Here is a 14,161-nt window from a genome sequence, read left to right on the forward strand (position 1 = left end):
GAGTTTATTTTTAGGGTAACAAACGTGAAAAATTTAGTCTTTAACATCAAGGTCTAAATGTGTCTCAACTTAAGGGAAAATAAATGGCTTATAAATCTTCACGCCAAATTGTTGGCTAATGATAATATCTTGTTTTTTGTTGCAAGGTTCTGAAACTTCACTTAATACACATCTGCCTGAAAAACCAGAGGGTGAGTTGCTTAAAGTTCAAGAAAATTGTTCTAACACTAACTCTTCTTTCCAAAGGAAACTAAAGCAAAACAAGGCTAATTCCTTAACATCACCTTACCTAAGTAGGTCCTCCTCACTCCCTGTAACAAATTAGAAATTTAATCTGTGAGACTGGATCTCAGAAATAACCAGTGAACATAAGGCAGTTTCATTTTTCTTTACATCTTTTTAAGAGAAATATTTTGATAACGTAGGGATATTAAAATGTAAATATAAGTAAAGGTAGATGAATAAAACATAATTCTTATAAAAGTCTTTTCCTATATCATCTATAAACACGGTGGCTTTTCTTTCATAAATTCAAAAGATCAATTTTATTAAAGTCTGAAAAATGAATATTAAAGTGACTCTTTCCTTATCCTACTTCTGTAAGTCAAATATGAATAAAAATATCCTAAAATATTCCAAAATGATTCATTTATGTTCATATATCAAAGACTAAAGATATTTCTTATAATTATCCCTGATAATGAGAAATACATATACCAATAATTTATTTTAAAAGTTAGTCTCATTAAAGTGGATTGAGTGAATTTAACTGACTGGTGGATTAAAGTGGATTTACTCTTTTAAGAATGACAGTGACCTAAGACTAGAAAATGTTCAGGAGAGCCTGTGCTGTCGTGGGCTAAGTGGCCTATGCTGAGTTCCAAATTGTAAAGGGCAATACTGTTTTACTAGTAAGCACTGTATGAATAATGTGGCCATAGGATAGAAGATTTAATTATTGGAAAAGGTTTAGGTTTTTCAAAAAGTACTCCTATCATAATTGCTGATGTTGTTTAGGGGAAACTCAACTTGAAAAAGAAAGAACAGTCATCATTTGCAGGTCATCTTTTTGTGGTTGACTCTTAACATGAAATAATTTGGGGCCTGGGATCATTGGATTAAATGTTTACATTTCGTTCATGAAATTAGTGAACACAGGAATTAAACCAGCTTTGAAAATCTTCCTTAAGATCTGACTCTTCTTCGCTCATTTCAATGAGCTGGGTACCACATTTGGTCAACTAATCCTGGGCCTTGTAATCCATCAAGAGAAGAAGTCAATCCTAAAAGTCAATTTTCTTATGACAAAGAGAGAGAGTTATGTTTTTGGAATCTTACTTAAAATATTATAGTGTGAAGATAAGATTCATACTTAATAGCTAACCTCTAAATGATTGATGTAATTCATGTAATGATCTTTATACCCTTGCCCACATGTTAGTATTCCTGGCCAAAGATCAGAAGAAAATGATTCTCTTTGGTCCATTATTATATAAGTTTGGGAGACATTTCTACTGACAATTTACCTTCATCGCCACGAGGTTGCTGGGGAAACATGTAGTTAGTCAATACTCTTTGCTTTGTTTCTGGATGCGCTTCAGTTTGTAAAGGGATAAGGGCTTTGGACTGGAAGCAAAAAAACATACAAATTAGATCAATAAGCTACCAAATATTCAGAATATTTATTTTATGTATGATAATGATCAATAGTCTGGACTCAGCAAACTAAATGAAAAGTTAAAAGAAAAGCAAGGAAAAAGTAATGCAACTAGAAATTATAACATAAACTAAGACTATTGCTGGGAATATTTTCAAGTTCTAAGGTATTCACAATGAAATGTTCTTTTTCTCTAGTATACTCTTTTACAAAAGAGTATTAAATTGTTTAAAATAAGTAAGCTTTTGGTATGGCTCTATATATCCATTCATTTTCAAAAGCTGTTGTCCAAAAAGCACCAAATGGAATTTGCTATCAAATTCATGCTATGCAAGATAATCAATGAAATTAATTAGGTTAAAGCATAAGCATTTATATTTGAGAGCTATTTTGTAACCAAAGACAGGGTCTTAATATATTGACTTATGGATGGTTATGTATCATTCTTTATTAATTAATTTGAGTTCAAAAATACTATTATAAAGGGGTTTTTAGAACTCTGATATTATATATTACTAGAGGCCCAGTGCACGCATTCATGTACATTGAAAGGAAATTAATTAGAAGGTGGCCAGCGGGGTGGGACTGGGCTAGACAGGCTGGATATGCCCTGGAGTCAACCTCCTGTGGTCCCTCCCCGGCTGGCCACACCTGGGGTGGCGCCGGGGCTCGAAGGGTGTCTGTGGAGTGAGTGGGGTCCCTTTGGCAGGTGGGGTCCCTTGGCCTGGCCTGTGGGGATCAGGCCGAAACCTGCAGTCTGACACCCCCTGAGGGGTCCTGGAGTGCAAGAGGGTACTCTGCAAAGTTGCTGTCTCTCAGCAGCTCCTGTGTTGAGCATCTACCCCCAGGTGGTCAGTATACATCATATCTACCTGCCGGTCACTTAGCTTTATGTATATATACTAGAGGCCTGGTGCACGAAATTTGTGCACTTGGCGGCGGGGGGGGTGGGGTGGGAGGGGGGCGGGGTTCTTTTAGCCAGGCCTGTGCCCTCTCGCAGTCCGGGGACCCCATGATTGATTGCCCTGCAGAGGGAGGCCCTGCCCACTGCCGCTGGCTGGGTAGCCTGGGCCTTCCTCTTCAGGGTGATCGTGGAGCCCCCTGGCCAGTGGCCTGGACCTCCCTCTGCAGGGCGATCATGGGGCGATGGTGGGGTCCCTCGAACAATCGCATCACACCTGCTTTGGCGGTGGCAGTCAGTGCTGGGTTGCTGTGGCGCCTGCAACCCAGGAGGGACCAAGAGGTCAGCAGTTCAGCCTGCTCACCAGTACTCGCCTACCCGAGCTTGCTGCACACACAGCCTGGCATTCGGTCGTCCGTTCAGTCATTTTGGACGTTACAGACCCTGGCTCTTTATCTATTACAGTGGTTCTCAACCTTCCTAATGCCGTGACCCTATAATACAGTTTCTCATGTTGTGGTGACCTCCAACCATAAAATTATTTTCATTGCTACTTCATAACTGTAATTTTGCTACTATTATGAATCGTAATGTAAATATCTGATATGCAGGATGTATTTTCATTGTTACAAATTGAACATAATTAAAGCATAGTGATTAATCACAAAAACAATGTGTAATTATATATGTGTTTTCCAATGGTCTTAGGCGACCCCTGTGAAAGGGTCATTTGACCCCCAAAGGGGTCGCAACCCACAGGGTGAGAACCGCTGATCTATTAGGATAGATATATATGAAAATATACTGGAAATTATCATTTTATCTAATGTTTTAAAAATTGGCTTATTTCATGACATTTATTAATAGGAATGAAGCTCAAAGGGATTTGGGCTATCAACTTGTCTCATGAAACTGAGTCAGAAACACATTAAATCACTCTTCTAAAAAAAAATTAAATGATGCAGTCACTGTTCTGTTTATTCTCTACAAGAATAATAAATCATGATATTAAGGGTTTTTTTTTCACAAGGCAAGACAGAATAGGCTGTTTCATTACCATAATTCACAGTGATTCCAGAAATGCTTTATTTATAATGATATACTGATGCCTTGAAAGATCTGTAGTTCATTGATAAGATTTGAATTTGAATGATAATCTAATATTTTAGTCAGTAGATGGAAGCAAGTGCTGAAATAACTATAGAAGCACAAACATTATTCTTATACTTACACTCTACACTTTGTAAAGGTTTATTTTAATTTTTCACAAAAGTAGCCCAATACCTAGACATCTGAACAATGCTGTTTTCATGCTCAGGAAATGATGACAAACTAAATTCAACATGATTTTTTTTCCCACTTGGCTATTTGTATTTTGGGATAAGTGTTTTAAAATTTTAGGATTATAAGAAAAGAGTAAAAGAGCACTAATAAACAATGTCAAAATTGTCTATCATCAATTTTTCTGGTGACAAATCAGATGTCTTCAACTGTTTATAGTTACTTTCCAGTTAATAAAATTATTACCAATTATAATCTAACTTCATGAGAAAAGAAATATCAAAGCAATTTTATAGAAAATACTGATAATAATTGCAAAAGATACCTGCAAATTTCTTGAAGTTCTAGAAATAAGTTGATTATAATTAAAAATATGAGAAAAAAGGAACATAGAGGATAATAATTCCCTCTTGTGGGGATTGTGGTAATAATTTCTTATTCTTTACCTTCAAAGGCATAATTAAAGTATGTCCTCTAAGGACATATATGTGCCATCTACAGCTAAAAAGCTATAAAAATGATCATTTTGTATATTAGATCTCTGAGAATGAAATAGATACTAAATTGAAGCATTAAAAGAGGTTGGGAATTATAGTTCTATTTTGTGTGCAGCCATGAAATACATATTTGAATTGCTACCTTTACAAAAATCTCTCCTCCAGAAGATAAAGAATCTATATTTTATATTAATTGTCAGAGGTATCTATTGTTAAAAAAAGTTAGTAATTCAAGTTTCAATTATAGTTCATTTTTTTTGTTTGTTTCTTTATTGCTTAAAGTATTACAAAGGGTATTACATATGTGTCCATTTTCCCCCCCCTATAGTTCATTTTAATAAACAAAATAAATCAGGTAATAAAAGTTGTTACCTGATTGTCAGAAAGCCACAAAGCTGCAAGCTCCTTAAGTTTGGTAAATGAGAATGGTAAATTCTTCAACCTGGAAAAAACAAGAAAATCTTAATAGCATGGGTACAGATGGATATAGTTCATTTTGATAAAGAATTGTTTAAAATTCTATAACATTGATTTAATTCTTCTTCTCCTAATTCTTTCTCCATTGAGTAGCCTGAGCTATCTTTAAAAAGTAAAAATCTCTTTTTTATACCCTATAAATGCTTTCCCTTGTAGCTAGGATAAAATCCAAAATTTCAACCATGCCTTTAAGATCTTACAAGATGTGGCCCTGAGTCTCTCCATAAGCTTCTGCTACTCTTTTCCTGACTTAGTCCCATCAGTACCACTGGCATTTCCTCAGCCTGCTATGAAGGTAAGCCAAGCTTATCTCTTTCTCTAGCATATTCTTTCTCCCATAAGTCACTTGACTAAATCCCACATATCCTTTAGCTCTTAGCTTAAATGCCATTTTCTTAAACAGGCTTTTTCTTTATAAAATAATATTTTTTTATTGATTTCAGAGAGGAAGGGAGAGGGAGAGAGAGATAGAAACATCAATGATGACAGAGAATCATTGATCGGCTGCCTCCTGTATTGAGCCCACTGGGAACTGAGCCCACAACCCAGGCAAGTGCCCTGACCTAGAATTGTACCATGGCCTCTTGGTTAATAGGTTGACGCTCCAACCACTGAGCCACACCAGCTGGACAAGAGGCTTTTTCTTGAGTACTCATTTAAATTATTTTTCCCAATCTAGTCACAAAGCACCTCATATTTTTCTTCCTTAAACATATCACAGTTTGTAATTATATATTTATTTTTGTGATAAAAACAAACAATTAGATATCCTCACAAAACTGTAGGCTCCATGAGGGCAAGGGGATATGTTTTTCTTACTACTAAAAGAATTTATAGCTCCCAACATTATTTTGACTCCTGAAAGTATGTTCTTAGGTTCCTTCAGCATTCATACATTGTGTGAATCTTTAAAAATGTCATTTTGAGATAGATGAAGTTTGGCATCAACCTCAGTATTCAAGAATTATTTGTTTAGCTTTGGCTCCAGCCTTTGGAAGGCCAAATAGCCAAATGCCTACTTCAATACACTATCTGATATCCCTTACATTGTGCATGATCAATAAATAGTGATTATCATGACAGCTAGTCGGCAAAGTATTACAAACAAGGCATGCCAATGGATTTGTTATTTTCTTCATGTTCACTTTTGAATATAGATAAACATTTTAGATATAACTTATAATGAAAATTTCCTTATATCTTTAATATGCTGAAATTCTATTAGCCAATTGATGAATAAATATATTTTGATAATGGAAGTGGAAAATGTTACAATAATTAATAAGGATTGTGGGAACTAATTTTTGTATGTGGAAGCAGTTAAACACTTTCATATAATTTAGTAAATATGCAAAGCTATTGAGAGCCAAAACAAATACCAACAGAGTGTGTATTAGCTAAATAACTTTAGGAAGAATATAATAACCTTTCTGAGATTAATATTTATAAAACATATATGATAATGTAAAGAATGAAATATATTAAATTATATCATAATTCTCTTTTTATAGACTTGTCATACTAGCATTTATAACATTAACCCAATTTACTCATAAAAGCTGTTTTCACTTTTTAGTTATTTAATTTCATGTAAGTCAGAAACTATCAAGTAAGGTCTTATGAGGAGAATTTTTTGCATTATGTGGCAATGAATTAAAAATAGAATATAAAGTCACCTGCATCAATAGTACATGAGGGGAAAACTCTCCAGAATAATATACAACAACATCCATGATAAATCATTGCCAATCCAGACATAAATGTGGAGGATGAAGAATGTTAGTGAAGGATGTTACCCTTATTTTTCCTTACTCTTTCAGTTGTGGAAAGTGAGCCTTATTTAGTACCACAGAAGCTGTCTTACAAATCTATTTTATAATAGATTTTAAAAAATCTTATCATATTTTAAATATTGAACTGGAATAATTGTGACTTTTGGATAGCATTTCATATTTAATCTTTTATCTAAGCAGTTACTTTTCTGATGACAATGTTCAACTTTGTCCTCAGCTTTGGTAAATATTAATTTTAATCTCAGGTTAAGGTTTGTTGAGTAATTCATTAATTTAAAAATATTAATTTGGGCTCATACTATGTTTCAGTCACTGTATTAGGAGATAAATTAAGCTTACATTTCTGGCCTGATAAGTATTTAAACTTCTGATATTATGAAATTCCCAGTATTTAATTTATATCTTTTATACTAGCATTCAACAATGTGTCTGTTCCACTTAAATATGCTATATTTGTTGAATAAATAGCTCCATTAGTAGTCCTTCCAACTTATGGATCTTTTAAAAATATTTGATAAATATATTTTCTATTTCATCATACAGATTATTAATGTATAAAAGTTGAGCAAAACTAATATTTAGGAGAGACTTCCATAGCTCATCATAAAACTTCCCTCCAGGTGACAATTATGGAGCTTGGTTTTATTGGATAAGTGGAACGGAATTCACTGGAACTCCATCTTCCTATGATATCCCCATGACCTATTTCTCATCTTACAAGAATATAATTAAAAATGTTTGAAAAATGTCTTGTTGAAGATCAGGTATAATATTCAATGCATTTTCCCCATTTTCCTGCCTAGTAAGGCAGTCAAAACAGGAAACAGGATTGGTTTGACATGAACATGACTTACTCTTGTTGCACCAAACTATAAGGCTTCCTTTTTATCCTGATTTTAAAAATAAAATCCCAAATCTTTTAATAAGATGTTTTATTCTCTTATATGGGAATATTACTGAGCTGCTAAGTGAATGGTTTTTGAAATTCACATTATCATTTTTTTTTCTTAAACTAACAAATGAGAAATTGCACACTTAGTAAACTTTCAGAATCTGAACATTCTTCATCCTATCTAATAAAAGAGTAATATGCAAATTAACTGTTACTTCACAATGAAGATGGCAGCACCCACAGCCAATAAGGACGGAATATGTAAATTGATGTGACAAAGATGGTGGCGCCGGCTGGAGCCATGGAGCTGGCCAGAGAGTGGGCGGGAAGCCTTGGCATCCTGGGTCACCCCAGCGACCCAGGAATAGGGCTAGGGGCGATCAGGCCAGGAGGGGAGGGCAGTTGAGGGTGATCAGGCTGGCAGTGAGGGAAGTTGGGGGTGAGCAGGCCAGCAGGGGGGGCAGTTGGGGGTGAGCAGGCCGGCAGGGGGGGCAGTTGGGGGTGAGGAGGCCAGCAGGGGGGTGTCAGTTGGGGCTAAGCAGGCCAGAAGGGGGGGCAGTAGAGGGAAAAGCAGGCCAGCAGGGGGGGCCAGCTGGGGGCAAACAGGCTGGCAGTGGGGGGCAGTTGGGCATGATCAGGCCAGCAGGAGGGGCAGTTTGGGGCAGGCATGCTGGCAGGGGGGCAGTTGAGGGTAAGCAGGCTGGTAGCGGGGGCAGTTGGGGCTGAGCAGGCCAGCAGGGGGGCAATTGGGGGTATTCAGGCCAGCAGGGGTTGCAGTTGGGGACAAGCTAGCCAGCGGGGGGGGGGGGGGGGAGGGGGGGTGGGTGGGGTGGGAGTTGGGGGCGAACAGACTGGCTGGGGGGCAGTTGGGGGTGATCAGGCTGGCAGGCAGATTGGTTAGGGGCAATGAGGCAGGCAGGCAGTGGTCCCGGATTGTGAGAGGGATGTCTGACTGCCTATGGGATCAGGCCTAAACCAGCAGTCGGACATCCCCCAATGGGTCCCAGATTGTAGAGGGTGCAGGCCAGGCTGAGGGACACCCCAGTGAATTTCATGCACTGGGCCACTAGTTATTTCATAAAAGCTAATCTTGACAGTTTTGTTGCAAAGTCTCTCAATTTCTCATATTATTATTATTCTGATGGAAACTTATTGAAAACAAAGTATTCAAGCATTCTATTGCGTAGTCACTTATCTTCTTAGTAGTTCTCTTTAGTCAATATATATATATATATATATATATATATATATATATATATATATGTTATTTTTATTTATTTCAGAGAGGAAAGGAGAGAGAGAGAGAAATAGAAACATCAATGATGAGAGAGAATCATTGATCAGCTGCCTCCTGCACACCCCCTACTGGGGATCAAGCCCACAACCCAGGCATGTGCTCTGACTAAGAATTGAACTGTGATCTCCTGGTTCATAGATTGATGCTCAACCACTAAGCCACTCCAGCTGGGCTTTAGTCAATTTTTTTTTTTATCCTTTCCTGTTTATGGACAATTGTGGTGAAAATAAAGATGAACTGCAGTTTTACTTTTTCTTTTTACCCATCAACCAATATAACACCTTTGTCACGTCCTTTATTTTTGGCCTGTTCTGAACATGACTAAACGACTATTTGGTTATCCTTACCATAACATAAAACCCTTATGACTAGTTAGGATTAGCTTCCTGGCAATATATTTACCAGCATTTAGGTGCCGTTGAGTATATACATATTGCCAATTTAATTTACTGGAGACATAAAAATATACATGAAAACATATATGTCTGCATACATAAATATATCCATGCATATAATTTTATTAATAAATTTTGTAGGTTTTTATTTCAATTATTTTTCATGTCTTCATAATATTATGCTTTCTGCATATGGGAGGATTTCAGTATATAAGTTTGGGTGTATAAATTTTATATAATTTAAAAATACAATATAATATATGGTTTTAATACAATCAAATAATTAAACTTTGAAATATCTCTTTAAAAACAATTTAGCTCCTGGATTTTATAAATGGATATTTGCATATTTGCATGACACTTGCATTCCTATAGTTCACACACATTTTACATAGAATATGTTTCCAAAATTATTAATAAGAAACAATAATTTGCTTCTAGTAGGTAACTAATATGGGATTATGATATGTTACAGAAATACCTGTTGTCACTCAAATTTAAGACTCTTAGTTTCTGCATCTGTCCAATCTCTTCAGGAAGAAATTCCAGTTTATTGGAGCGTAGAGACATAACTGTTACATTCTTACAGCTTCCAATCTGTAGGTAACAACAACAAAAAATAAAGAATCACAATGTAGATTATATTTTTATAATTTATAAAACAATTTGATTAATTTACATATTTCCTTATCACTTTTAAGATCCTCTTAATATGTGTATTAATTTTTATAATCTCACTCTTTGAAATATGTGTATCATTATTTATATATTGCTTTTGATATGAAGGCAATGTACATCTCATATTCTTTTACATATTAGGAAGGAATAATTTCCTTTATAAATTTTATTATTAGAACACTTAATTGTTTTTATGTCATATTGATTTTGCCCATCCAAGTGAATAATAACATATCTATGTTTGTAATAGATCATACATATTCAAAATGTGAAGTATTGTTGACATTTCTTTGGTAAAGTTAGTTTTACTTCACATTACAATGGTTTTTGTCATTTTTACTTATAATTTTGAGCTTTAAAATGATATATGTAATACCTTAATCAATAAAGAAAAAGAAACGGAAAATAAATAAAATGATATATACATTATTGCTCCATTGTCATGGAAGTGTTTTGTAAAAATGTTGAAAACCTATTTCATGCTTTTTCCTTGACATTAATAAATAAAACTTCTCTTTAGAGATAAAAACTAACAGAACCTCTTGGTGTATCCTGGAACTAAAATAATATTGCTAGGCAACATGATACTTTAAAAAATTATTTACATTAAAAATATTTCAGTTCAGGAATGGAAATATAATGATCTCAAAATATTTATTTCTTTTCTTAAAAGCAAAATATATAAATTATTCAAAATTTTGTCCTTAGCATTGATTAATTTACAATATTTTATTACTTTTCTTTGCAAACAATGTTTAAATGTATTTTCTGGGTTGAATATAAGAACTTATCACTTGTCATTTAAAAGAGAATGATTAACAGATACATATACATATACCTAGACAATTCCTATGACTATTCAAAACTCAACTCATGAATCTAAACTGCCTTTATATTTCTTAAGATTTAATCTTAAAACAGAATCATTAAAGGTTAATTAATAGAAACAAGTTCATTCCTCACTTCTCTGGGTAATTCTGGAAGAAAATTCTCATCGACTGCTAATGTTCGAAGACTATGAAGGTAGCCAACAGTAGGAGGCAGTGACTCCAGTTCATTACAGCTACAGTCAAATTCTTCTAATAAAGATAAACTGAAAAGATGAATACATTAGTTAGACATTTTAAAACATCAGATGGCAAAAAACTTTTGAAAAAGCCACATGTTCAGATTCAGCAAAAACGTTATTTATCTAGTGACTGAATAATTTATATAATTTATTTTATCAGTTTAGCCAAGTGATTAAATACCATTTAATAAGTGGTTCCATTTGGTAAAATAAATATAGTTTATTTTCCCCCTTTCTAAATTTACCTGTCATTTAACTGAACCAGTGGAAATGAGAGATGGTTTTGTTTGTTTGTTTTTAATACCACATAGGTGTCATTTATAGTCAGATGTTCATAAAGTATGTTCTTGGAATAAATATATATAACTGGCATGGGTAGGTAGAAGGGTAGTGTGGGCCCAAGAAAGGGAGAATAAAGGGGCCAAATGGTAACAACAAAATATTGATTAAATGATAGGTATTTTGCTAAGCTAAGAGATACAAATAACTCATCTTTTGCTTGTAACAATTCCATACCTATTATTTTAAATTCTATTGTACAGATAAGGAAATGATGGCTTACAGAGGTGAAATAACTTGCCTAAGGCCACACACAGTGCATGGCCCCTGCATGACCTTGCCCCTCAGCCTGTGCCGCTGTAACAGAGGCTGCAAACAGAGCTTATTTCAACCTGTAGCTGTGTTTGTTTTACACAGTTTTTTTTTTTTATTTAAGTGGTAAACTCTACCTAATGACCCAGACTTTTGGTAACTATTTACTTACTTATTTATTTATTTATTTATTTATTTATTTATTTATTTATTTATTTATTTTTATTGATCTCAGAGAGGAAAGGAGAGGGAGAGAGAAACATCAATGATGAGAGAGAATCATTGATTGGCTGCCTCCTGTACGCCCCACACTGGGGATCGAACCTTCAACCTGGGCATGTGCTCTGACCAGGAATTGAACTGTGACCTCCTGGTTCATAGGTCGACGCTCAACCACTGAGCCACGTTGGCCGGGTGACTTTCGGTATCTCTTAAAGAAAGAGGAAGACCTGGCAATACTGAGCAAGTAGTCTTCCACAACAAGTCATGGAAATAGAGTAATGGCTGCTGCCTCTGGTCACAGTTCTCCAGTTAGTCACAACCACTAGCACTCCATATTAGCCAGCTTGGCCCCGTATCTACAGAGAGGACTCGTATGAATGCACTTTCAAGTTATCACCAGGGAACCAGACATTCCCATGGCTGGTTTGAGACAGCCGGGAAAGTTAGAGGGCCTGGCTCAGAGGAGGCACTAGCTGTATTTAAGCTGTCAGTGATGTTGTTGTTAATATTATTATACTGTCATCACTACTCATATCATTGTTATTACTGTAATAGGAAGGAACCCCAAGGGGGATGATCTTGCCCTCACAAAGAGGAGAGTGAATTAGAGTTGTCTGGGCTAGATTGTAGAATCAGCTTCCTTTTTTATACCTTGGAACTGGCTGGTCTGACTGCCATTTACTCTCCTCATTTAGTTTCACAGAAATAAGCATGTGGGTTTTTAGTCAGTCAGAATGGATCTGTACTCGAGCTCTGTCAATTGCTAGATGCATTATCTTGGGTATCAAAAAATAAAACATAAACCATAGCTCAAAAATCAAAGCTGACAGGCAAAGGGACATAGAAGGGAAGAAATTCACTGAGTAGTGCTCTGAGAGAAATTAAGTACCAAAAGGGGTAGCTAGCACTGGGTTATGCTAATTAAGGATTAAAAATGTGCATTATGCAAGAATAGGCATATAGATCAATGGAATAGAATAGAGACCCCAGAAATCAGCCCGAACCAATATGCTCAATTAATATTTGACAAAGGAGGCAAGAACATACAATGGAGCCAAGATAGTCTCTTCAATAAATGGTGCTGGGAAAATTGGACAGATATATGCAAGAAAATGAAACTAGACCACCAACTTACACCATACACAAAAATAAACTCAAAATGGATAAAGGACTTAAATATACGACGGGAAACCATAAAAATTCTAGAAGAATCCAAAGGCAACAAAATCTCAGACATATGCCGAAGCAATTTCTTCACTGATACAGCTCCTAGGGCACTTGAAACTAAAGAAAAAATGAACAAATGGGACTACATCAAAATAAAAAGCTTCTGCACAGCAAAAGAAACCATCAACAAAACAACGAGAAAACCCACTGTGTGGGAAAACATATTTGCCAATGACATATCTGATAAGGGCCTAATCTCCAAAATTTATAGGGAACTCATACAACTTAACAAAAGGAAGATAAACAATCCAATCAAAAAATGGGCAAAGGACCTAAATAGACACCTTTCAAAAGAGGACATTCAGAAAGCCAAGAGACATATGAAAACATGCTCAAAGTCACTAATCATCCGAGAGATGCAAATCAAAACAGCAATGAGGTACCATCTCACACCTGTCAGACTGGCTATCATCAACAAATCAACAAACGACAAGTGCTGGAGAGGATGTGGAGAAAAAGGAACACTTGTGCACTGCTGGTGGGAATGCAGACTGGTGCAGCCACTATGGAAGACAGTATGGAGTTTCCTTAAAAAACTGAAAATGGAACTCCCATTTGACCCTGTGATCCCACTTCTAGGAATATATCCCAAGAAACCAGAAACACCAATCAGAAAGGATATATGCACCCCTATGTTCATAGCAGCACAATTCACCATAGCTAAGATCTGGAAACAGCCTAAGTGCCCATCAGTAGATGAATGGATTAGAAAACTGTGGTACATCTACACGATGGAATACTATGCTGCTGTAAAAAGGAAGGAACTCTTACCATTTGCAACGTCATGGATGGAACTGGAGAGCATTATGCTAAGTGAAATAAGCCAGTCAATAAAGGAAAAATACCACATGATCTCACTCATTCATGGACAATAGAAACCATTATAAACTTTTGAACAATAATAGATACAGAGGCAGAGCTGCCTCAAACAGATTGTCAAACTGCAGCGGGAAGGCCGGGGAGGGTTGGGGGGCAGGAGGTAGGGGGGTAAGAGATCAACTAAAGGACTTGTATGCATGCATATAAGCATAACCAATGGACATAAGACACTGGGTGATAGGGGAGGCTAGGGGACTGTCTAGGGCGGGGAGATAAAATGGATACATATGTAATACCCTTTGTAATACTTTAAGCAATAAAAAAAACAAAACAACATAGTAAAAAAAAATGTGCATTATGTAGAG

General features: G+C 35.8%; 1 protein-coding gene across 1 annotated transcript in view; it reads right to left on the minus strand.

Moving 5' to 3' along the window:
• The window catches only part of LRRC7 (leucine rich repeat containing 7), a 495,371-nt gene that overhangs the window by 107,070 nt on the left and 374,140 nt on the right, over nucleotides 1–14,161 (minus strand). The window contains exons 12-15 of the mRNA XM_059689215.1: nucleotides 10,832–10,961; nucleotides 9,672–9,787; nucleotides 4,709–4,778; nucleotides 1,527–1,626 (exon numbers count right to left, since the gene is read on the minus strand). Of these exons, the coding sequence (XP_059545198.1) occupies nucleotides 1,527–1,626; nucleotides 4,709–4,778; nucleotides 9,672–9,787; nucleotides 10,832–10,961 (416 nt within the window). The remainder of the gene's footprint in view (nucleotides 1–1,526; nucleotides 1,627–4,708; nucleotides 4,779–9,671; nucleotides 9,788–10,831; nucleotides 10,962–14,161) is intronic.

Source organism: Myotis daubentonii, chromosome 3 (assembly GCF_963259705.1).
Source record: "Myotis daubentonii chromosome 3, mMyoDau2.1, whole genome shotgun sequence".
In the NCBI taxonomy this organism is placed as follows: Eukaryota; Metazoa; Chordata; class Mammalia; order Chiroptera; family Vespertilionidae; genus Myotis; species Myotis daubentonii.